The 25,371-nt window shown below is 47.7% G+C and overlaps 1 protein-coding gene across 1 annotated transcript in view; it reads right to left on the bottom strand.

The window, feature by feature from the left end:
* The window catches only part of LOC136590898 (acyl-CoA-binding domain-containing protein 5-like), a 60,768-nt gene that overhangs the window by 4,649 nt on the left and 30,748 nt on the right, over positions 1–25,371 (bottom strand). Inside the window, exons 8-10 of the mRNA XM_066588418.1 lie at positions 6,811–6,911; positions 3,959–4,133; positions 3,595–3,794 (exon numbers count right to left, since the gene is read on the bottom strand). Coding sequence (XP_066444515.1) covers positions 3,595–3,794; positions 3,959–4,133; positions 6,811–6,911 — 476 coding nt within the window. The remainder of the gene's footprint in view (positions 1–3,594; positions 3,795–3,958; positions 4,134–6,810; positions 6,912–25,371) is intronic.

Genomic DNA, 25,371 nt, shown 5'->3' with positions numbered 1-25,371 from the left:
GGTACCATCTCCAGTCAAAAATATCCCCAATGATGCGGATTTTGACTCTAATTTGGATGCAGAAATGATGAAAAATTTACTGTGGATTTTGCATTGCGGCCATGCCACAACATTTCCGCCCGGTATACACATATCCTAAGGGTGCCAGCACACGTGGTGTAATGGTATCCCTTTTTTTATAATCTCTACACCGTTGATGCTGCCGCCTCCTTGGATACCATTGCATTTATTTGGGGTTTGGTTCATGACCCCACAGGTGGCTTGGCATATACAGACTGGAACCTCTGCACTGAAGTGCATGTGTTAGGTGTGCTGCGGGACTTTCCTATTTCTACTAAGCACACGTGGTGTATTCACTTACAGCTTTCCACTGCATAAAACTGGCAGCAAATCTGCAGGAGCCAAATCCACTTCTAAATGTTACAGATTTGCTGTGGATTCCAACTTTTGCATTGAAATTCATTATTAAAATCTGCAACATTATTAAAACGCTGCGGATTCCAGGCATGAATTTTTTCATTGCATGTGGACAAGATTTTTCAAATATCATCCTCGTGGCTTGTACCATAAATGCTGCAGATTTTTCACAGCAAATTCCGCAGCATTTATGCCCAGTGCATAGGTGGCTTAAAGAAAAAAAACAAAGGGGTGTGGTGCGCCACCCTTATATATAGAGCAATTGACATTTGTCAATTAGCCAGAGCTGGTTGAGGAAGGCTGGGTTTTCATATCCGATTCCCTGACGGTCTAGGGCAGTACAGTTGTTAATGTTTCTTTCTCTGGCGGTCTAGGGTAGTAGAGGGGTTAAGGTTTCTTTCTCTGGTGGTCCAGGGTAGTAGAGGGGTTAAGGTTTCTTTCTCTGGTGGTCCAGGGTAGTAGAGGGGTTAAGGTTTCTTTCTCTGGCAGTCCAGGGTAGTAGAAGGGTTAAGGTTTCTTTCTCTGGCAGTCCAGGGTAGTAGAAGGGTTAAGGTTTCTTTCTCTGGCAGTCCAGGGTAGTAGAAGGGTTAAGGTTTCTTTCTCTGGCGGTCTAGGGTAGTAGAACGGTTGTGGTTTCCTTCTCTGGCAGTCTAGGGTAGCAAAGAGGTTAAGGTTTCTTTCTCTGGTGGTCTAGAGTAGTGGAGGGGTAAATTTATGCTTTCCAGTTCCTCGATGGTTTAGGTTAGTAGAAGTGTTGCTGTCACTTTAGATATGATGTCAGGGCTGACTAGCAGTAGTCTTTGTGACTTTTAGAGTAAGACTTCTGGTGAATGGAGTGGACTGACACGGCTGGTGACATCACTAATCGGCACCTACCCATCCACTTTATCCTGAACCTGGGAGAAGAGTCAAGGTTAATCGGGGAGTATTATTTCAACTTTCACCAATGCTGATTATAGCTTACTGAGGCCCGTGGTGAGGGGACAGGACGGATGCTTTACGACAGAGCTCTGCGGCTACGACTGAACTACAACTATGGGACACACGCTATGCAACCCCTTCAAGACCAGAGATTTTTTTTTCCTGCTTTTTCGCCCCACCATCCAAGAGCCATAACTTTTTAATTTTTCCTTATCAGGCTTGCTTTTTACAGGAGTTGTAATTTTAATGGTACCATTAAATGTTCGGTGTAATGTGCGGAAAACTGTTAAAAACTTTTAAGTGGTCAGAAATATTTTTTAAAAAAAGGCAACTGCAACACTTTTCGGGAGGTTTAGTTTTTACATCATTCACAGTGCAGGAAAAATACCATGAACTTTGTTCCGTGGGTCATTACGGTTATGTTGACACCAAATATTTTTATAGTTTTTCAATGTTTTTGTATTTGGAAATAGTAAATTCAATTTTTACTTAACCAATTAAGGACCAAGTACTGTAAATTTACAGCGCTTGGTCCTGGGCTTTAAACCCAGCCGATAGTAAAAATATGGTGGGGGGGGGTTAAAGCCCCTGCTTCTACAATAAAATAGAATAATGCACAGTTATCAACTGTTAGTCACAGCTGATAACCTGAGGAGGAGGGAGAAGTGGTTTTTCACCCCTTCAGCCTTCTCCTTTCCCGAGTACACAGCGCCCAATGAGCGCTATGTACTAAAAAGTGAAAGTGGAAGTATAACTTCCACTACACGAGCCAGCAGTCACATGACCGCCGGGATTTCCTGCTACAGCAGAGCTACAGGGTCCTAGAAGACCTTGACCAGCTCTGCCGGTGATTATTGTCACTACAGGGGATGTTTTCCTATGGATGCCCTAGCTACAGTGTAAAAGTGTAAAAAGATCATGTGAATATCCCCCAGAGGTCTTGTATGACGTCATGTCGGACATAGATATCAAAAAGAATAGTTACATATATAGGTAAAACAAAACTACAGAATAAAATAAAAATATATACATAAAGAAAATAACCCAAAGCAGACGCCAACCCAAACCGTCGCTGTATGTGCCTTGTAACAAAATGAGGAACCCATTCCTGTACTTTATTTTAGGGAAAACATACTAATTAAAAAAAAAAAAAAAAGAAACTATAAATGTTAAAAAAAAAAAATAATTTATGTAGCTTTTTAGCCCCGATAAAACTAAAAAACGGGGAAAAAAAGGCAGTGAAAAAGATATTTAGAATATAGCCCTATATGTCAATGAAAAAAACTGCAGCAAAAATAATTTTGGTAGCTGAAGGAAAAAATATAGAGCAGTAAAACCACCACAGGGGTAAAATCCCTAAAATGTGTCTGGTCCTTAAAGGGGTCAAAAATACATTGATTTCAGCCACCGTATTCTGAGACCCGAAACTCTTTAATTGTTCTGTCGATTGTCCTAATTTTTTGAGGGGTGAGCCGTAGATTTTATTAATTCAATTTTGAATACCATATGCCTTTCTGATAATCTTTTTCTAAAATTTTTCTTAGAGCTGGAATACAAAAAAACCCCCCAAACCTTAATTCTGGCATTCCATTTCTTTTTTAACAGTCTTAGTCATTCGGGGTAAATATTGTGATATTCCTATAGTTTGGACTAATACGCACATGGCGATTCCAAATCTGTGGGTTTTTCTAAATGTATATTTTTTTATCAGTAAAATAGGAAAAAGATTTCTTTTAACTTTTCAAAAGGTTTTTTTTTTTACAGTAAAAATACACAAAAAAACTTTAAAATCTTCTTTTACACTTATATTTAGTTCCCAAAGGGAACTTTTACTTTTAATAATTTGATCTCTTGTACTATATATTGTAATACTTCAGTATTGCAGTATATTATGATTTTTGATTTTACCTATCAAGCCTTGCCAAGGACAGGATTTGATGCACTCTGTGCGGCCATGCTAACCTGATTGTGTTGTAGGCGGGAGGCACAGGAGGGACTGTTTACCCGGGATCAGAGATAGCTGCCTTCAACTGCCATGATCAGTTGTCAGAAACAACCGCCCCGGTATGAGGCAGAATCTTCTCCCGAGCCCGCTACATACACACTTCACAACCGCACAACGTTAATATACATTAGGTAGTCATGAAGGAGTTAATATATTTTTACAGTACATACAATCGTCTGGTAAGCGTTGCGTTTTCTTTAAGGACGGCGTATAAAGCTACTGCAGGACTGGCATCCAGAGCGGTCAGTTACCTGAGAAGCAGTAAGGGCCTCCAACGTCTGCAGCCTCTGAAGCACGTTCTGCATGTCCTCCTGCAACCGCATCAGTACCACCGCTATCTGCTCATTAATGCTGCCCTCCGGTCCCTTCTCTGATCCCCATCGCTCACCATCTCCACCGCTTCCCATCTGACCCCCGCGGGATCCATCGCCCACGGGATTCATTCGACTGGCTGGATGAGAGAAAATTTGGTGCAGAGTAAGGTTACACAACAGACATCGCTCTATCGCGTAGACGTGCGCCAATGGGACCTTCAAACATAATGGTAGAAGGTGAGCCTTGCCTTCACCTACTAGAAGCTGCCCAAATGCTGCTGTGACCTTACAGCTCACTTACCTCTTCCTCTCCTGGATGCATAGTAGTCGGCCTTCTCATTCCCAGACTTCTCTTTCTGCGGAGTTCGCCCAGAGGCTTTCCCGTCTTCTCCACCTTCCTTTGCTTCTCCGCCAACTCGCACGTCTGACGAAGGCTCGGTGATCAGAACGCGCTCCACCAGCTGACTGTGGTCAACCTGCAAGTCATAAACGGGTCTACATGGGAAGCCAATCACACAAAGACGACTATGCATTCTGCATCAGACTGCGATTTCAATGGGCGGCCTACAAAGTAAAGGCTTTCTGGCACTGGTCACCGATTCTTAAACATGGCAGCTTTATAATTATGACGGACGGATCTGGGTTTGTTGGCAATATCTCCAGTCCAAAGTATCAGCTATCTGAAGGCAGGAGATGATGCAGATTTACTGCACTCCTTTTCTTAATCCCGAGCCTTCTTAGCTGCTGCCGGTTGGACACTGACATGGTAACTTGATGAGAGTCGGGTGCTAATCACAGCTCCCCCCGTCTCCGCTCCAGTGTCACAGAGAGAACCAAGGATTTGTGCCTGATAAAGGAGCAACTGAAGCTCCGAACCCTTCTGTTTGTCAATAAAAGTATCTGTTTTTTGACCCCATTGTGGAGGTTCCATCATTCTTGATGACCCCTCTGCAATGATTATACAAGAAGTCTATCCACGCATGTAGTTCCTCTAATTGTGTCTACTTGTCTGTGTGTTCTGGTGGGTTTTTCTGGTTCCCTGAGTGCAGGAGTCCTTTTCTCTTTATCTATACCTATTACTTCTGGGGGTCTTGTACCCCAGACTGTCTCCTTGCATGCTCTCCCTGGATGTTCTATTGGGACAGGGTTTCCTTCACCTGCGACACACCATTTACTCTCCCACTTTGGTCTTTGCATAATAAATCGCTACAGGTCCCCCCTTCATATATCCGGCTGCAGTCAGCAGAGGCGCCGTCCCGACCACCCACCGCCAAGTGTTGCTTTATGTGAGCTTCGTTTTTCATCTGCAATCTTTATTCTCTCCAAGCGATTCACATCCAACTGGGTAGAATGCCATGTTGTATTACTAAATGGGCGCATGCATTCGCCAATCTGGTTTGAATCTTAGAACTTTTCCATGAAGACCCTCCATTTTTTGAAAAATTTCAATGCTTGGAATTCCGCGCATTTTTCAATCTCCAATCTCTCCATTTTTAACTTAGCTGCGGCAGTATTTCCGATAATTCTGGGGGCCATTTTGACAGCAGACATCGTCTGCTTATTATGAGGATAGTATGCTTAATATATTAGTGTTTTTCGTTTGGCTAGGAACAGCATGAAATGCACAGGCTTGGTTAATGGTACAAGCGATTCTCCAATTACATGCACCAGCGACTGGACCTCTGCCCAATGCTGTGTAAGAAATCAGATTTTGGTTGAGAGCATCTACAGCATGCAGGTTGATATTGAAACCGTATAATCGCCCCATGTATGATTTTGAAATGTTTCCCGCCATCTTTCATTGGCTATAGCCTTTCTCACAGAGGTCCAGCCCGCTTGTCACATTTTTTCTTTTTGTATTTTATCCAAACGGGTTTTTGAGGGAAAAAAAGTCATGTTGCTTTTTCAACTAGATTTTTTTTTTTTTAATTAAACTTTATTGAATTTTTTGGCACTTTTTTAACTCCTGAAGGGAACTGGAAGATGTGATCACTTATTTGCTAGGATAGTACACTGTATTACTAAAGGCCCTTTTAGACACGACAATTTTCACTCAAAGCCGTCTTTTGAGCGATAATCGTGTCTAACTGCACTGACATCCTGCAGTTTTCCTTAAGGAATCGCTGATCGTTGCCTTTCCGCATGCTGAAAGTTTAGCAATCAGTTATCAGGAATTCACAGCGGGATACAGCTGATACTATTGTTTCAGATGTATCCCGCTCCCCAATGACAGGCTGGGTATGAAGAACAGAGCAGTCCAGCTGTGTTCTCCATACCCCACACGGAGCGCTCAGCCGTATAACAGCCGGGCGCTCCGAACAGAGAGCAGCTGGATGCAGAAGACAAGCAGGGACACCGCACTTGTCTTCTGTATCCTCTGCTCGGAGCGCTCGGCTGTATAACAGCAGGGAACAGCTGGATGCAGAAGACAAGCGGCAAGCTATTTCGAGCCATAAGCATTGTGTCTAAACCAGGCTGTAGGTAGTGCATTCTATTAACCTTTGTACAGCAGCCTATCACCCTCTGCAGGGGGCAGGGTCTAATAGCCCGAGTTACATGGCAGACACGGAGGCCTTGGTCAGACTTCCAGCTGCCATGGGAACGCATTGGTATCTTGGAATCATACTGCAGGGTGCTGATGGGTGACAGAAAGATCTTCCTCGCCCTGTCATCTGCTTACATGCTGCAGTTGCTATTGATTGTGGCATACAAGGGGTATAACTGCCAGGATTCGAGGTTGCTATGTTTCTTGTGGTTAGAGCAGGAGCCGGGCTGTCAGTAGTCCGCCAAACCACTGCTTTAAAAAATATGTATGTGGAAGTTCACAGCCCATTCATGACTGGTGTAAAAAGGAGTCTTGGTCACTAAGGGGTTAAGAAATACGTTTCCTTTCTGAGTTTGCCTCTTAAAGGATAAAGAGAATAAGTGGAAGACATGAGGAGCTTGCCAACATAACATAATGAAGTTCCCTCTTCAGTTCTGGTAAATCGCCAGTGGAAATTGGATAAATAAAGGCGCAGTTATTTAGGAGAAGCTTCTCTTATCGCCCCCTCCTGATGTTTCCGAGAGCCGGATAGTTAATGAACACTAACGCCATTATAATATGTCACATCGATGCCAGACTCCATTATCATGTAAGAGATTCCCACTTACTTCGTCTTGTCCAAACTGTTCCATAGAATCGCAGAAGATCTCCGAGTCCGAGTCACTTGTCAGGTGCTGCATCGCAGCAATATCCTCCGTGCAATCATCTCCTGGAAGACAGGATGTAACTGGTTAATAGCGACTTCTGGGGACGGTTTAGTACGATGCACCTCCAAGGAGAGCGTTCCCAGTGCAGACAATACCTGGTGGTGCTGCCTATTGGAACCCATCTTATTTGGGTGACACTTCATTGTTTCCCCTCCCAGCCGCACCTCTACCGACGTATAACAGGTCATTTCTAATTGTTTGTTCTGCGCGCTATAATGCACAGAAGGGGGGGCACTGCATGCTATAACGTGCAGCGGGAGGGGGGCACTGCACGCTATAATGTGCAGCGGGGGTAAGGGGGGGTTGTTGGCGGTACTGCGCGCTATAATGCACAGAAGGGGCACTGCACGCTATAATGCGCAGCGAGGGGGGGCACTGCACGCTATAATGTGCAGCGAGGGGGCACTGCACGCTATACTGTGCAGCGAGGGGGCACTGCACGCTATAATGTGCAGCGAGGGGGCACTGCACGCTATAATGTGCAGCGAGGGGGCACTGCACGCTATACTGTGCAGCGAGGGGGCACTGCACGCTATACTGTGCAGCGAGGGGGCACTGCACGCTATACTGTGCAGTGAGGGGGCACTGCACGCTATACTGTGCAGCGAGGGGGCACTGCACGCTATAATGTGCAGCGAGGGGGGCACTGCACGCTATAATGTGCAGCAAGGGGGCACTGCACGCTATAATGTGCAGCGAGGGGGCACTGCACGCTATAATGTGCAGCGAGGGGGGGCACTGCACGCTATAATGTGCAGCGAGGGGGGCACTGCACGCTATAATGTGCAGCGAGGGGGCACTGCACGCTATAATGTGCAGCGATGGGGGCACTGCACGCTATAATGTGCAGCGAGGGGGGCACTGCACGCTATAATGTGCAGCGAGGGGGGCACTGCACGCTATAATGTGCAGCGAGGGGGCACTGCACGCTATAATGTGCAGCGAGGGGGCACTGCACGCTATAATGTGCAGCGGGGGTAAGGGGGGGTTGTTGGCGGTACTGCGCGCTATAATGCACAGAAGGGGGCACTGCACGCTATAATGTGCAGCGAGGGGGGGCACTACACACTATAATGTGCAGCAAGGGGGGCACTGCACGCTATAATGTGCAGCGAGGGGGGCACTGCACGCTATAATGTGCAGCGAGGGGGCACTGCACGCTATAACGTGCAGCGTGGGGGGCACTGCACGCTATAATGTGCAGCGAGGGGGCACTGCACGCTATAACGTGCAGCGAGGGGGCACTGCACGCTATAACGTGCAGTGAGGGGGCACTGCACGCTATAACGTGCAGTGAGGGGGCACTGCACGCTACAATGTGCAGCGAGGGGGCACTGCACGCTATAATGTGCAGCGAGGGGGGCACTGCACGCTATAATGTGCAGCGAGGGGGCACTGCACGCTATAACGTGCAGCGTGGGGGGCACTGCACGCTATAACGTGCAGCGAGGGGGCACTGCACGCTATAACGTGCAGCGAGGGGGCACTGCACGCTATAACGTGCAGCGAGGGGGGCACTGCACGCTACAATGTGCAGCGAGGGGGCACTGCACGCTATAATGTGCAGCGAGGGGGGCACTGCACGCTATAATATGCAGCGAGGGGGCACTGCACGCTATAATGTGCAGCGAGGGGGCACTGCACGCTATAATGTGCAGCGAGGGGGCACTGCACACTATACTGTGCAGCGAGGGGAGGCACTGCACGCTGTCTGCTGCTTTTACAATACTAATTAAGAGGCAAGAGATTAAAGTATTAGTCTACGCTCCAACCCCCATCCACATACTGCAGATCATGTGATCAGTACAGCGAGTATAATATGCTATTCTGTTCTCTGGTAAACAGGACACACAAGTCGGGTGACATCAGGTAGCCTGAAATCAGCACCAAGTTAGTCACAGTTCTAGAATTACGATACTTAAGAGTACAAGTACCTTTACAGAATGATCCCACACAAGTGGAAGAACTATGTAAATACATTAAAATTACTTATCCTGTACTGCTCCTGAGTTACACCCTGTGTTATACTCCAGAGCTGCACTCACTATTCTGCTGGTGGAGTCACTGTGTACATACATTACTTATCCTGTACTGATCCTGAGTTACATCCTATATTATACTCCAGAGCTGCACTCACTATTCTGCTGGTGGGGTCACTGTGTACATACATTACTTATCCTGTACTGCTCCTGAGTTACATCCTGTATTATACTCCAGAGCTGCACTCACTATTCTGCTGGTGGAGTCACTGTGTACATACATTACTTATCCTGTACTGCTCCTGAGTTACATCCTGTATTATACTCCAGAGCTGCACTCACTATTTTGCTGGTGGAGTCACTGTGTACATACATTACTTATCCTGTACTGCTCCTGAGTTACATCCTGTATTATACTCCAGAGCTGCACTCACTATTCTGCTGGTGGAGTCACTGTGTACATACATTACTTATCCTGTACTGCTCCTGAGTTACATCCTGTATTATACTCCAGAGCTGCACTCACTATTCTGCTGGTGGAGTCACTGTGTACATACATTACTTATCCTGTACTGATCCTGAGTTACATCCTGTATTATACTCCAGAGCTGCACTCACTATTCGGCTGGTGGAGTCACTGTGTACATACATTACTTATCCTGTACTGATCCTGAGTTACACCCTGTGTTATACTCCAGAGCTGCACTCACTATTCTGCTGGTAGAGTCACTGTGTACATACATTACTTATCCTGTACTGATCCTGAGTTACATCCTATATTATACTCCAGAGCTGCACTCACTATTCTGCTGGTGGAGTCACTGTGTACATATATTACTTATCTTGTACTGCTCCTGAGTTACATCCTGTATTATACTGCAGAGCTGCACTCACTATTCTGCTGGTGGAGTCACTGTGTACATACATTACTTATCCTGTACTGCTCCTGGGTTACATCCTGTATTATACTCTAGAGCTGCACTCACTATTCTGCTGGTGGAGTCACTGTGTACATACATTACTTATCCTGTACTGACCCTGAGTTACATCCTGTATTATACTCCAGAGCTGCACTCACTATTCTGCTGGTGGAGTCACTGTGTACATACATTACTTATCCCGCACTGATCCTGAGTTACACCCTATGTTATACTCCAGAGCTGCACTCACTATTCTGCTAGTGGAGTCACTGTGTACATACATTACTTATCCTGTACAGACCCTGAGTTACATCCTGTATTATACTCCAGAGCTGCACTCACTATTCTGCTGGTGGAGTCACTGTGTACATACATTACTTATCCTGTACTGATCCTGAGTTACACCCTGTGTTATACTCCAGAGCTGCACTCACTATTCTGCTGGTGGAGTCACTGTGTGCATACATTACTTATCCTGAGTTACACCCTGTGTTATACTCCAGAGCTGCACTCACTATTCTGCTGGTAGAGTCACTGTGTACATACATTACTTGTCCTGTACTGATCCTGAGTTACACCCTGTGTTATACTCCAGAGCTGCACTCACTATTCTGCTGGTGGAGTCACTGTGTACATACATTACTTATCCTGTATTGCTCCTGAGTTACACCCTGTGTTATACTCCAGAGCTGCACTCACTATTCTGCTGGTGGAGTCACTGTGTACATACATTACGTATCCTGTACTGATCCTGAGTTACACCCTGTGTTATACTCCAGAGCTGCACTCACTATTCTGCTGGTGGAGTCACTGTGTACATACATTACTTATCCTGTACTGCTCCTGAGTTACATCCTGTATTATACTCCAGAGCTGCACTCACTATCCGGCTGGTGGAGTCACTGTGTACATACATTACTTATCCTGTACTGATCCTGAGTTACACCCTGTGTTATACTCCAGAGCTGCACTCACTATTCTGCTGGTGGAGTCACTGTGTGCATACATTACTTATCCTGTACTGATCCTGAGTTACACCCTGTGTTATACTCCAGAGCTGCACTCACTATTCTGCTGGTGGAGTCACTGTGTACATACATTACTTATCCTGTACTGACCCTGAGTTACATCCTGTATTATACTCCAGAGCTGCACTCACTATTCTGCTGGTGGAGTCACTGTGTACATACATTACTTATCCTGTACTGCTCCTGGGTTACATCCTGTATTATACTCCAGAGCTGCACTCACTATTCTGCTGGTAGAGTCACTGTGTACATACATTACTTATCCTGTACTGATCCTGAGTTACATCCTGTATTATACCTCAGAGCTGCACTCAGTATTCTGCTGGTGGAGTCACTGTGTACATACATTACTTATCCTGTATTGCTCCTGAGTTACACCCTGTGTTATACTCCAGAGCTGCACTCACTATTCTGCTGGTGGAGTCACTGTGTACATACATTACGTATCCTGTACTGATCCTGAGTTACACCCTGTGTTATACTCCAGAGCTGCACTCACTATTCTGCTGGTGGAGTCACTGTGTACATACATTACTTATCCTGTACTGCTCCTGAGTTACATCCTGTATTATACTCCAGAGCTGCACTCACTATCCGGCTGGTGGAGTCACTGTGTACATACATTACTTATCCTGTACTGATCCTGAGTTACACCCTGTGTTATACTCCAGAGCTGCACTCACTATTCTGCTGGTGGAGTCACTGTGTGCATACATTACTTATCCTGTACTGATCCTGAGTTACACCCTGTGTTATACTCCAGAGCTGCACTCACTATTCTGCTGGTGGAGTCACTGTGTACATACATTACTTATCCTGTACTGACCCTGGGTTACATCCTGTATTATACTCCAGAGCTGCACTCACTATTCTGCTGGTAGAGTCACTGTGTACATACATTACTTATCCTGTACTGATCCTGAGTTACATCCTGTATTATACCTCAGAGCTGCACTCAGTATTCTGCTGGTGGAGTCACTGTGTACATACATTACTTATCCTGTACTGCTCCTGAGTTACATCCTGTATTATACTCCAGAGCTGCACTCACTATTCTGCTGGTAGAGTCACTGTGTACATACATTACTTGTCCTGTACTGATCCTGAGTTACACCCTGTGTTATACTCCAGAGCTGCACTCACTATTCTGCTGGTGGAGTCACTGTGTACATACATTACTTATCCTGTACTGATCCTGAGTTACATTCTGTATTATACTCCAGAGCTGCACTCACTATTCTGCTGGTGGAGTCACTGTGTACATACATTCCTTATCCTGTACTGACCCTGAGTTACATCCTGTATTATACTGCAGAGCTGCACTCACTATTCTGCTGGTGGAGTCACTGTGTACATACATTACTTATCCTGTACTGATCCTGATTTACATCCTGTATTATACTCCAGAGCTGCACTCACTATTCTGCTGCTGGAGTCACTGTGTACATACATTACTTATCCTGTACTGATCCTGAGTTACATCCTGTAGATCTTTTATTAGAAAAGTATAAAACACAACCAAACATGAACAATAACACAACTGTATACAACAAGATGAGGCCCTTCCCCTCTGGTCCATGACCCATCAACAAAAGAAAAGTCACTTTATACCCATTCCCCCTCCCCCCACTGTACACTCACACAGCCACTCATACTCAATATATAACAAAAATACTTAAAAGAGCATATCACTACAGAAAACTAGAACTACAGGTCCAGCCGAACCCCCTGAAACCACACAAATAAAACGAAATAGCGTTAAACAATAACAGAAATAACTAACCAAACCATCCTAACATAAAGACTGAGCCAACCGGCATATAACCAAACCAAACTAACATAAAGACTGAGCCAACCGGCATATAACCAAACCAAACTAACATAAAGACTGAGCCAACCGGCATATAACCAAACCATCCTAACATAAAGACTGAGCCAACCGGCATATAACCAAACCAAACTAACATAAAGACTGAGCCAACCGGCATATAACCAAACCAAACTAACATAAAGACTGAGCCAACCGGCATATAACCAAACCAAACTAACATAAAGACTGAGCCAACCGGCATATAACCAAACCATCCTAACATAAAGACTGAGCCAACCGGCATATAACCAAACCATCCTAACATAAAGACTGAGCCAACCGGCATATAACCAAACCATCCTAACATAGAGACTGAGCCAACCGGCATATAACCAAACCATACTAACATAGAGACTGAGCCAACCGGCATATAACCAAACCATCCTAACATAGAGACTGAGCCAACCGGCATATAACCAAACCATCCTAACATAAAGACTGAGCCAACCGGCATATAACCAAACCATCCTAACATAAAGACTGAGCCAACCGGCATATAACCAAACCATCCTAACATAGAGACTGAGCCAACCGGCATATAACCAAACCATCCTAACATAAAGACTGAGCCAACCGGCATATAACCAAACCATCCTAACATAAAGACTGAGCCAACCGGCATATAACCAAACCATCCTAACATAAAGACTGAGCCAACCGGCATATAACCAAACCAAACTAACATAAAGACTGAGCCAACCGGCATATAACCAAACCATCCTAACATAAAGACTGAGCCAACCGGCATATAACCAAACCAAACTAACATAAAGACTGAGCCAACCGGCATATAACCAAACCAAACTAACATAAAGACTGAGCCAACCGGCATATAACCAAACCAAACTAACATAAAGACTGAGCCAACCGGCATATAACCAAACCATCCGAACATAAAGACTGAGCCAACCGGCATATAACCAAACCATCCTAACATAAAGACTGAGCCAACCGGCATATAACCAAACCATCCTAACATAGAGACTGAGCCAACCGGCATATAACCAAACCATCCTAACATAAAGACTGAGCCAACCGGCATATAACCAAACCATCCTAACATAAGACTGAGCCAACCGGCATATAACCAAACCATACTAACATAGAGACTGAGCCAACCGGCATATAACCAAACCATCCTAACATAAAGACTGAGCCAACCGGCTAACAACCAAACCATCCTAACATAGAGACTGAGCCAACCGGCATATAACCAAACCATCCTAACATAAAGACTGAGCCAACCGGCATATAACCAAACCATCCTAACATAAAGACTGAGCCAACCGGCATATAACCAAACCATCCTAACATAGAGACTGAGCCAACCGGCATATAACCAAACCATCCTAACATAAAGACTGAGCCAACCGGCATATAACCAAACCATCCTAACATAAAGACTGAGCCAACCGGCATATAACCAAACCTTCCTAACATAAAGACTGAGCCAACCGGCATATAACCAAACCATCCTAACATAAAGACTGAGCCAACCGGCATATAACCAAACCATCTTAACATAGAGACTGAGCCAACCGGCATATAACCAAACCATCCTAACATAAAGACTGTGCCAACCGGCATATAACCAAACCATCCTAACATAAAGACTGAGCCAACCGGCATATAACCAAACCGTCCTAACATAAAGACTGAGCCAACCGGCATATAACCAAACCAAACTAACATAAAGACTGAGCCAACCGGCATATAACCAAACCATCCTAACATAAAGACTGAGCCAACCGGCATATAACCAAACCATCCTAACATAAAGACTGAGCCAACCGGCATATAACCAAACTAATATTTTTTTTTTTTTTTGTTTTTTTGGGTCCCCAGTGCAGCTTGGGGGCCATGCCTGCTCCACCAGTCTGTGCCCAGAGTTCAAAGTTCAGGTCGTGCCAAACCACACCAGGGTTTTTTTTGTTTTTTTTAAATATACGTTATAGCACACTTTTCCCTGCCGCAGCCTGGGGGCCATGCCCACTCCACCAGTCCGTGCCCAGAGTTTGTTTGGGACGTGCCAGGCTACGGCTCAAGGCGTGAACCCCACTCCCCCCAACTCCCCACCCGACCTATCTACCACCCGAAATGTGAATATATACAATATATACAAAACCATAATAAACTATACACCGACATACACCAAAATACATACTATACAATATATCCATACAACCCGAAAGCCTAAGGTCGGCTCACCTGCAGCCCTACTTCTTTTCATTTTGCCCAAACCAAAACAAAAGGCTTCATGGTGCACTCACAGCCCACTACCGGGATTGGAGATGATAAACCAGGCACATACACGGCAATGCCCTTTCCCTTCTCTTTTTTTTTAAAAAGGTCTCCCTATTCTTTCCCTAATTTGCCCTAGACTGTCCTTAGTCTGCCCCTCAGTCTGACCCTTCATGGAAAACTTTCCCTGCCCTATCCCTCCTCTATCCCTATCCTGTCCCTATTCTCTCCCTACTCTGCCCCTAGTAAATTAAGAAAAGACTGTCCCTAACGAAATACAAGCCCTCTCCATAGGAGAGAAGCCTTAGATGTGCCCAGCCTTTCATACTCCAAAGAACGCACCTTCACCAGGTCACCCAGGATGTTCCTACAGACCGTATCCACGGGGAGGATTTTCAGCTCCGTCGAGATTAGACACCGTGCACTCCAGATGTGGAACCTGACCACTAGGCTAACTAGGAATAAAGTGCAGCGGTCCCTGCCACCAAGACCTCTGAAGGCTCCATAAGCCCACTCCGCATAGGAGAGGTGTGCCAGCTGACGCCAGCCTATGGAGACCCCTACCCGTTGGTAAACCTCTGTATTAAAGGGGCACTGAAGCAGGAAATGCTCCATGCTTTCCAGCACGTCGCTGCACTTCTGACGGGGGCAACCCCTGTCAATCAGAGGCCTGCTCTTCAAGTTACCCCTTACATACAGTCTCCCGTGAAAGCAGCGCCAAGCCAAGTCCCAAAACTTCAAGGGGACCCGGGTTGAATTCAGTAAACGTAACCCTCCCTCCAGGTCCCGACTTGGGCAGTCCTTGAGCGCCAGGGGCTTCTGGAAATGGGTCAACAGGACTCTTTCGTCGAGGAGCCTCCTCGTCAGAGTCCTGATCTCCCACATCCCCAGACCCCACCGGCGTATCACCTTCAGAACCAAGGTAGCGTAAGCCGGGAGATATCCATGCTGCGTGCGAAGGTCCTTCACTCGCCCTCCTGTCTCCCATTCCTGGAAGAAAGGCCGAAACCATCCCCGGCAGGAGTAGACCCACAGAGGAGCCCTCTCTTGCCAGAGGTTGCCTATGTTGATCTTAAAAAAGGTGTCTACAAGAAACACCACGGGGTTGACCATAGATAACCCCCCTAGTCTCCTCGTGCGGTATGTAACATCTCTCCTGATCAGGTTCAACCTGTTCCCCCACAACATTAGGAAGAACAGGTTGTAGACCCGGGTCCAGAGAGGCTCTGGCAAAATGCATGCGCTGCCCAGGTAGATAAATAAAGGGAGCAGGTATGTTTTGATCAGGCTAACTCTTTCCCGAAGGGTTAAAGACCAACCCTTCCACTGATTTACCTTCTGAGTGGCACCGTCTAGCCTGTCTACCCAATTTTGCATGGGGTAATCCCCCTGGCCAAATTTGATGCCAAGAACTTTTGCTGAAGTCTGGGGCACCGGAAGAGTGTCCGGGAGATCAAACACAGGATCCCCCCTTCCTAACCAGAGACTTTCACACTTATCCCAGTTGACCCTGGACCCAGATGCCTCTGAGTAGCCATCCACCTCCGACACCACAAACTCCGCCTCCTCCCTTGAGGATACGAAGAGCGTGACATCATCGGCGTATGCCACTGCCCTCAGGGTAGCCTCCGGCACCGCCCTGTCCATCCCGACCCCTGCTATAGGTCCACGATCAACCCTCCTGAGGACGGGATCTATCGCAAACACATACAACAGGGGACTTAGAGGACAGCCCTGGCGGACACCGGACCCCACCCCGAAAGGGCGGCCAAGCCAACCGTTCACCAGCGGGAAAGTCTCAGCCCCTGCATACAATGTTCGCAGCCAATCAACAAACCCCACTGGCAGGCCGTATCTCAGAAGGACGGACCAGAGGTACTCGTGATTAACCCGATCAAACGCTTTGGCCTGATCCAAGGACAGCAGGTACCCCTCCCAGTGACCAGCCCTACCCTGCTCCACTGCCTCCCGGACACCAAGAACAGCGCTAAAGGTGCTACGGCCTGGAACAGAGCAATGCTGGGCGCCCGAGAGGAGCCGGGGTGCAAACTTCACCAACCGATTAAACAGCACTTTTGCCAGAACCTTCCTGTCCATATTGAGAAGTGCTATGGGACGCCAGTTCTCAATACGGCTCGAGTCTTTACCCTTTGACAGAAGGATCAAAGCTGACCTCCTCATTGACTTTGGCAGAGTGCCCGAGGAAAGACACTCATTTAATACCTCCGTCAAGAGGGGACTCAAGAGGTCCTTGAAGGTCTTATAATACTCGGATGTTAGTCCGTCCGGTCCTGGCGATTTTTTGAGCCGGAGCCCATCAATCGCCAGTTTAACTTCCTCTATTCTGATCTCTCCTGTGAAAACATCAAGAGAGGTGTCTACCCCCGGCTCAGGGACAGTTTCAGCCAGGAAAGCCGACATCACTTCCGAATCTAGATCCCTCTTTCCCAAGAGTTGCGAGTAGTAGGATCTGACGACCTCCAGAATCCCTGATCTGGATCGATTCAGGGATCCTGTACTATCGATCAGTCCAGTGACCACTTTACTATTCACTGACATCCTACAGTTTCTGTAAGGGTCGGGCGAGCGGTACTTCCCGAAATCCCTCTCAAAAACCAAGGATGCGTGTCTATCGTACTGGCACTTCTTGAGCAAAGATTTCACTCTGGAGATCTCCTCGCGGCTATCTCCAGTCGAAACGAGATGTTCGAGTTTCCTCCTCAGGCCGTTGTACAGGCGGTACCTGTCCAGGCATCTGAGGTTGGAGAGCTCTCGGAAGAACCTCGCCGCCCTCCTCTTGAACATCTCCCACCACTCTGACTTACTGCTGCAGAGATCCAGTAATGGTACCTGGCTCTGCAGAAAATCCTCAAAGGACTGTCTTATCTCTGCTTCCTCCAGGAGTGATGAATTCAGTCTCCAAAAACCTCTGCCCATCCGGGGGGTCTCTGCAACATTCAGAGAAAACAAAATCAGACAGTGGTCGGAGAATTCCACCTCAACAACGGACACTGGTGAAGAGATGGCTTCCTCCTTCAAAAAAAACCTGTCTATTCTTGACCTGCTCTGACCTCTATAATAGGTGAACCCCTCGTGGCCTGGGGTGTGCCGGATGTGGACATCCACCAGGCGAGCCTCGCTAGCTATGCTATTAAGTGCGACGCTGTCAAAAGTCAACCGCCTGTCTCCAGAGCCTCCCCTATCGCGGGCTCTTGTGACTGCATTAAAGTCACCTCCAAAGACAACTTGGCGGCTGGTAAAAAGGTAGGGCTTGATCCTCATAAAGAGACTCTTCCTGTCCTTTTTTGACTGGGGACCATAGATGTTTACAAGTCTCAATTCTTGTCCCTTCATGAGGACATCTAAGATCAGGTACCTTCCCATGTCTAATTCAATAACTCGTCGGCATTCAACCGCTGCGGTAAAAAGGACCGCCACTCCGCTATACGGCTCGGCCGCAAGAGACCAGTAGGAAGGGCCTGACCTCCACTCCCTTTTTGCCTTATGTATCGCTGCCAAATCAGACAGCCTGGTCTCCTGCAAAAATAAAATGTCAGCTTCAACTCGGCTGAGAAAATCAAAGGCCGCAAATCTAGCCATATCCGACTTAATGCTGGCAACGTTAATTGATGCCAGAGTCAGCGGAGTGGGTGCCGCCATCATGAGTGATTAAATTAGATGGCTTTCTTCCTCACACACCCTTCCTCGGGGTCAGAGGAAAGCCCCTTGCTTCTTTTTTTGGACATAGATGTGTCCATAGCAAGGGATCCCCCGACCCCATCGTCCTTGTTTCCAGGCTCTAGAGTCGCCTCCTCCCCTGTAGGAACTATGCCTCCATGAGGAGGAGACTCAGCGCCCCCTGTTGACCCTTTCTTTGCCCCAGGAACCTTGCCCTTTCCTTCCCCCTCAGAGGAGGAAGAGATGTCTTGAAGGGCTCGGAACCTATTGGAGTGTCCAACTGGAGGTGAGCAGGCTTCCCCTTCCAGTACTTGGCCCGGGGTGGGAGAAGATCTTGAATCCCCCCTTCGCTTCCTCCTCGTGGCACGTAGCTTACGCCTTTTTTCTAACCACCTCTTGCCTTCCTCATCCACACTTTCATAGTGGGAGGAATCTGCAGAGTTGGTCTCCTCCCTCTGGATCCTCCTGTCCTCTTCATCTAACTCGCTGTCCCTCAAAGCCTCAGCCACGAGATTTGCTTCTGGAACAGGGGCCACCATCGACCCACCTGCTGTGGGCGCTCCTGTCAGCTCCCTGCTCCGTCTGCGCTTCTCCTGACGCCTCTGCTGAGCAGCCGTCTTTTGCCGGTTCTTCCCTGGCTCCTGAGCTCCCCCACCTCTGCTGGTCCCCTCACCCCCGGAGGCCACCTCATGACCCCCATCCGTAGGGGCAGAGACCGCATTGGCAAAGGAGCGTGGACAGCGGCTAAATGGGTGACCGAGATCACCACACAGGTTACACCTAATCTCTGTACAGGAGGCGGCAAGATGACCCAGACCCCCACACAGAGCGCACTTCAAGATCTTACAAGCAGCGCTCAAGTGTGAGGGGTCGCCGCACCTGTGGCAGAGCTTCGGCTGCCCCTGGTAAAAGGCCAAGATATGATCCCTGCCGAGGAAGGCTGCAGATGGTATGTGAGCCACTGAGTTTCCTAAACGCTTCAGCTTGACCATAAACGTCCAGGCCCCGGACCATATGCCGTGCTCATCCCTGTTCTTTTTGGGCATCTCCGTCACCTCTCCGTACCTACTGAGCCACGTCATGATGTCAAAGCAAGAAAGTGACTCGTTACGAGTCAAAACAGTCACTTTCTTGATATCGTTCTGGCGAGACACCACCTGGATGGCAAAGTCCCGCCAGCCGGGCTCGTTTTTCATCAGCTCATAGTTCCCCCAGAAAAGTTCTAGACCCTCTGGGCGAACGAAGCTGATGTCAAACTCAGACGTGCCGTAGGGATGGATCAGGGCAAAGATGTCAACCGCCCTAAAGCCCATCTTCAGTAGGAGCTCCACTACCTTCCCCCTTGGAGGACATGCATCATTGCCCCTCCAACGAAGACGGACCACATTCCTACGACCTGCGTCCTGCCCGGGTGTTGGTAGGGACCATACGGTCTCCCCCCTTTGCTCTCGGAAGGCACCCAAGCCATGTCTCTCTTTCCAGAGAGATAGGTCCACCTCTCTTCCTCCAACTGTAATTGAACTCTCCCCTTTCCGTAGAGCCTCCAAGAGGCGCTGTTGCAAAACGCCCTCCCTAGAGCCTGGAGACAAGGAGGACCCACTCCCTCCAGCGGCGACACTGGCATAACTCCTACCAGGTGTTGTCGCCGCTGGAGGGGCGACTGGAACCTGTGACACTTCCTGACCCCCTGAACAAACTGTACCTGCTTGTGCAGCAGGTGCCCCTATATTAGGGGCGCCAAGAGCTCCCTGGGTCTCTGGGCTCTTAGTAGTATCAGAGACCTGGGCTGAACTGGGAATCTTCTTATTACCACTAGTACCTCTCTCGCACGCACCCTCACCATGCGGACCAGATTTTGGGTCAGGACCAGGGTCCAAGCGGGCCTTAGCAGACCTAGGGGGCAACATTGCTGGCCCAGCTTGTGCAGCTGCAACTACCGCAATGTTCCCCCCACGGCCAGCACGCTGTGTTATAGCAGAGATGTTTTTAGTTTTGCTTTTGCCTTTCTTTTCACCTTTGCCAGAAGCCTCCGCATCACTGGGTGCCTGGGACCGAGAGACCCCCGCAGACCGAGCTGTCACACAGGAGACCTCAGATGCTGATCCCGCTGCTCCCTCCGCATCACTGGGTGCCTGGGACCGAGAGACCCCCGCAGACCGAGCTGTCACACAGGAGACCTCAGATGCTGATCCCATAGCCCCCTTCGCATCACTGGGTGCCTGGGACCGAGAGACCCCCGCAGACTGACCTGTCACACAGGAGACCTCAGATGCTGATCCCGCTGCTCCCTCCGCATCACTGGGTGCCTGGGACCGAGAGACCCCCGCAGACTGACCTGTCACACAGGAGACCTCAGATGCTGATCCCGCTGCTCCCTCCGCATCACTGGGTGCCTGGGACCGAGAGACCCCCGCAGACTGACCTGTCACACAGGAGACCTCAGATGCTGATCCCGCAGCTCCCTCCGCATCACTGGCCTTACTGGCACCATCACCGCCATAGCCTTCAGCCTTCTCAACTTTACCACAGGGTCCCAGGTCGGAGGTGCCTCTTTCTGGCTTTGCAGCCGGACCAGCGCCCCCCGTCACATAGACAAATTTTTCCTGGGGCTTCCTTTGTTTTCCTTTTTTATCCTTGATTTTTGTGTCCACTTTGGGAATGTCTTTGCCAAAATGAAGACCCCCCATATGAGGAGGGGATTCCAGCAGTTGCGACACCAAAGCCCCCACCTTATGACTTCCTTCCTCCAGATCAGACTCCTCAGAGGTTGTTGGTAGCCCAATCTGCTCTAGCTGGAGATTGCTGGTACTTGTAGTGCTGCCTTGGGTTAGGGCTTGTTCAGCCGAACACGCAGGCTGCTCTCCCAGACTCTCCTGTACATCCTTGTAGTCGTCCTCATCCGAGCTGTCGTCGCGATCACTGGACTGATCAGTCTGCTGCGAGTTACTGCGTCCTGCAGCCATCTTCGCAAACCGATCATCGTTCATGATCTTTTCTTTAAAGGGACCGCTCTCCTCCAAGATCCGCTCTCTCACATCTTTCCACACTTTAATGCACTCTTTGCACTTCTGCATTACTTTAGAGACTTCGGCCTTTTTGCCTTTAGAGGTGGCTTGGTCTCTTTGCAGCCTGGCAGACCGCAGTTTTTCCATCTGCATAACAATCTGCTTTCCTGCAGTCTCATACTCGGCCATGCTTCTTGCCAGCCGGGAGGCCAGCTCTACTACAGACTCTCCCTCTGGCCTATCACTCTACTTTTCCGGCTTTGCCAGCTTCTGTGGCTTACCTGTCTTCCTCCGGGCCTGGCTACGCGTCACCATCTCGCTGCCTGCGCTGTCGGATGCAGCCGCACTGATGGACTGGCCCGCGTTACTGCGCCTGTGACTGGAGCCCGTGTCACCGCTGCCACGACTTAGAACCGTCCTTTTCTCCGGTTCACCTGCAGTCCTTGGCTTCTTATATTTTGCCGCTGCTGCTGCGGAACATCTTGGAGCTGCAGAAGCCACCGATGCCACTGCGAAGTTGCGGCCATCTCTGTCCTCCCTCCCTCCGACCGAGATCGGAGGGAGGAGGTGCGCGACTGCATGACAAACAAAGCCCAGAAACGTGCACTGTTCCTGGGCTCTCAACAAGGTCTCCACCTGAGAAGCAGACCACACCCTGGATCCTGCAGAGCTCTTCAGAACACAACCTTACTCCAGAGCTGCACTCACTATTCTGCTGGTGGAGTCACTGTGTACATACATTACTTATCCTGTACTGATCCTGAGTTACATCCTGTATTATACCCCAGAGCTGCGCTCACTATTCTGCTGGTGGGGTCACTGTGTACATACATTACTTATCCTGTACTGCTCCTGAGTTACATCCTGTATTATACTCCAGAGCTGCACTCACTATTCTGCTGGTGGAGTCACTGTATACGTACATTACTTATCCTGTACTGCTCCTGAGTTACATCCTGTATTATACTCCAGAGCTGCACTCACTATTCTGCTGGTGGAGTCACTGTGTACATACATTACTTATCCTGTACTGCTCCTGAGTTACATCCTGTATTATACCCCAGAGCTGCACTCACTATTCTGCTGGAGTCACTGTGCACATACATTACTTATCCTGTACAGACCCTGAGTTACATCCTGTATTATACTCCAGAGCTGCACTCACTATTCTGCTGGTGGAGTCACTGTGTACATACATTACTTATCCTGTACTGCTCCTGAGTTACACCCTGTGTTATACTCCAGAGCTGCACTCACTATTCTGCTGGTGGAGTCATTGTGTACATACATTACTTATCCTGTACTGCTCCTGAGTTACACCCTGTGTTATACTCCAGAGCTGCGATCACTATTCTGCTGCTGGAGTCACTGTGTACATACATTACTTATTGTGTACTGACCCTGAGTTACATCCTGTATTATACCCCAGAGCTGCACTCAGTATTCTGCTGGTGGAGTCACTGTGTACATACATTACTTATCCTGTACTGCTCCTGAGTTACATCCTGTATTATACTCCAGAGCTGCACTCACTATTCTGCTGGTGGAGTCACTGTGTACATACATTACTTATCCTGTACTGATCCTGAGTTACATACTGTATTATACCCCAGAGCTGCACTCACTATTCTGCTGGTGAAGTCACTGTGTACATACATTACTTATCCTGTACTGACCCTGAGTTACATCCTGTATTATACTCCAGAGCTGCACTCACTATTCTGCTGGTGGAGTCACTGTGTACATACATTATTTATCCTGTACTGATCCTGAGTTACATCCTGTATTATACCCCAGAGCTGCACTCACTATTCTGCTGGTGGAGTCACTGTGTACATACATTACTTATCCTGTACTGACCCTGAGTTACATCCTGTATTATACCCCAGAGCTGCACTCAGTATTCTGCTGGTGGAGTCACTGTGTACATACATTACTTATCCTGTACTGCTCCTGAGTTACATCCTGTATTATACTCCAGAGCTGCACTCACTATTCTGCTGGTGGAGTCACTGTGTACATACATTACTTATCCTGTACTGATCCTGAGTTACATACTGTATTATACCCCAGAGCTGCACTCACTATTCTGCTGGTGGAGTCACTGTGTACATACATTACTTATCCTGAGTTACATCCTATATTATACTGCAGAGCTGCACTCACTATTCTGCTAGTGCAGTCTCTGTGTACAAGATTCAAAGCTCAAATCTCCCAGCATTCCTTGCTAGCTTTAGTGATTTGCATTCTGGGAAGTGTCATCTTTATATCACATAATGTGGAGTAATTTAGCCGCTCTGCACTACAAGAGTTCAACCAAACTGTTAATTCCCTAAAAAACAACGCATTTCGGGCCTAAAGGACGGGACAGCTGAGTGACTTCACCATGTGGTGGTTTTGTGCTCCTACTTTTTCCCCTGGCCTCTCGGTATTATTGTTCCCGGGTTGTATTTGTCACTTATAGGGCTAGGTTTTTAATACCTTTTTTACAGAATTTTTCCCCGACTTGTTATTTTATTGGGGCTGATTTGCACAAAAATCTATTTACAGTCAATTATTTTTTTTATGCTAAAATGACGTTCCGGAGCGGCTCAGCCATTTCTGTCGGGTGTATCGACCTATAATCTGTATAGTCTGGCAGTAATGGGCGGCTGTGGTTGGCATCGGCGATGGGTCATTTTCTCTTTCTATATATATATATTTTTTTTTATTACTTTATAACTTTTTTGACCATGATGTCACATCAGACCGCCGGGGGTCGTTCACTCTATATTTTATTCCCTATTTTACACTTTGCTCCTGTAGCTGGGGCATCAGGAGCCCCCCTAGTGTGGCAGTAGTCGCTGTCGGAGTTGGTCAGGGGTCTGCTAATATCCTGCAGGTCTGACATGCCAGGTGTTGTTGGCAATCACATGATCACCGTGTCCGGTACAGGAAATGGCGCTGCCGCTTCCTGCATCTCACTCACTGAGCGCTCTGTGGCCTGTAAAAGAGAAGGCAGAAGCAATTAAAGAACGCTTCTGTTACCGACAGCCGAGACCCCGCCGGCTCCGGCTGGACTGCAGCAAGAGAAGCTTTAACCCCACGTCATATATTATTGGCCAGAAATGAAGCCCAGGGCCCTGTGGCGTATGTTTATGTCGCTTGGTCTGTAAGGAGTTACAATTATTTTGCCCGGGGTCGGTACGAATACAATAATACTAAAATTATATTTTTGGGGTTTTTCCACTTTTACACAATTAAAATCTTTTCTTTTGGGAAATATATTTTTCTTGCATCGCTGTATTCAAAGTCCTATAGCTTTTTTATTTGTCCCATGGACAGAAGAAGTTTCTATTGGTACCATTTTAGGATACATGTAGCTTTTGGATCATTTTTATTGGGAGGCAAAAAAAAAACAAACATTTTGGCTCAGTTCTTTGCTTTCTTTTTTGCTTCAACGTGCAAACTAGAGTGTGTTCAATTTATTGTACGGGTCATTATGGACTTGACGATGCCAAACATGGTGTCACATTGATCTCCTGCGGCCTGTAGTTCCATGGACTTCCACACTTCCACAGGTGTGTGAAGACTGAGCTGGCTGGGTGCGTATTGCTCCAGTCAGTCATTCACCACCGGCCTGCTGCACATAAACACGGAGCTGGCCATTTATGCTTCTCCCCATTCCCTCCCAGATCTCTGGTACTTGGAGTTGTGCATGTTCTGCTTCGCTGTTACTTGCATGCATGAGGTTTTGGGTGG

The sequence above is a fragment of the Eleutherodactylus coqui genome, unplaced genomic scaffold (genome assembly GCF_035609145.1).
Source record: "Eleutherodactylus coqui strain aEleCoq1 unplaced genomic scaffold, aEleCoq1.hap1 HAP1_SCAFFOLD_53, whole genome shotgun sequence".
Taxonomy (NCBI): Eukaryota; Metazoa; Chordata; class Amphibia; order Anura; family Eleutherodactylidae; genus Eleutherodactylus; species Eleutherodactylus coqui.
Note: the sequence above shows the minus strand (reverse complement) of the source record. Positions and strands in the feature narration are given on the sequence as shown.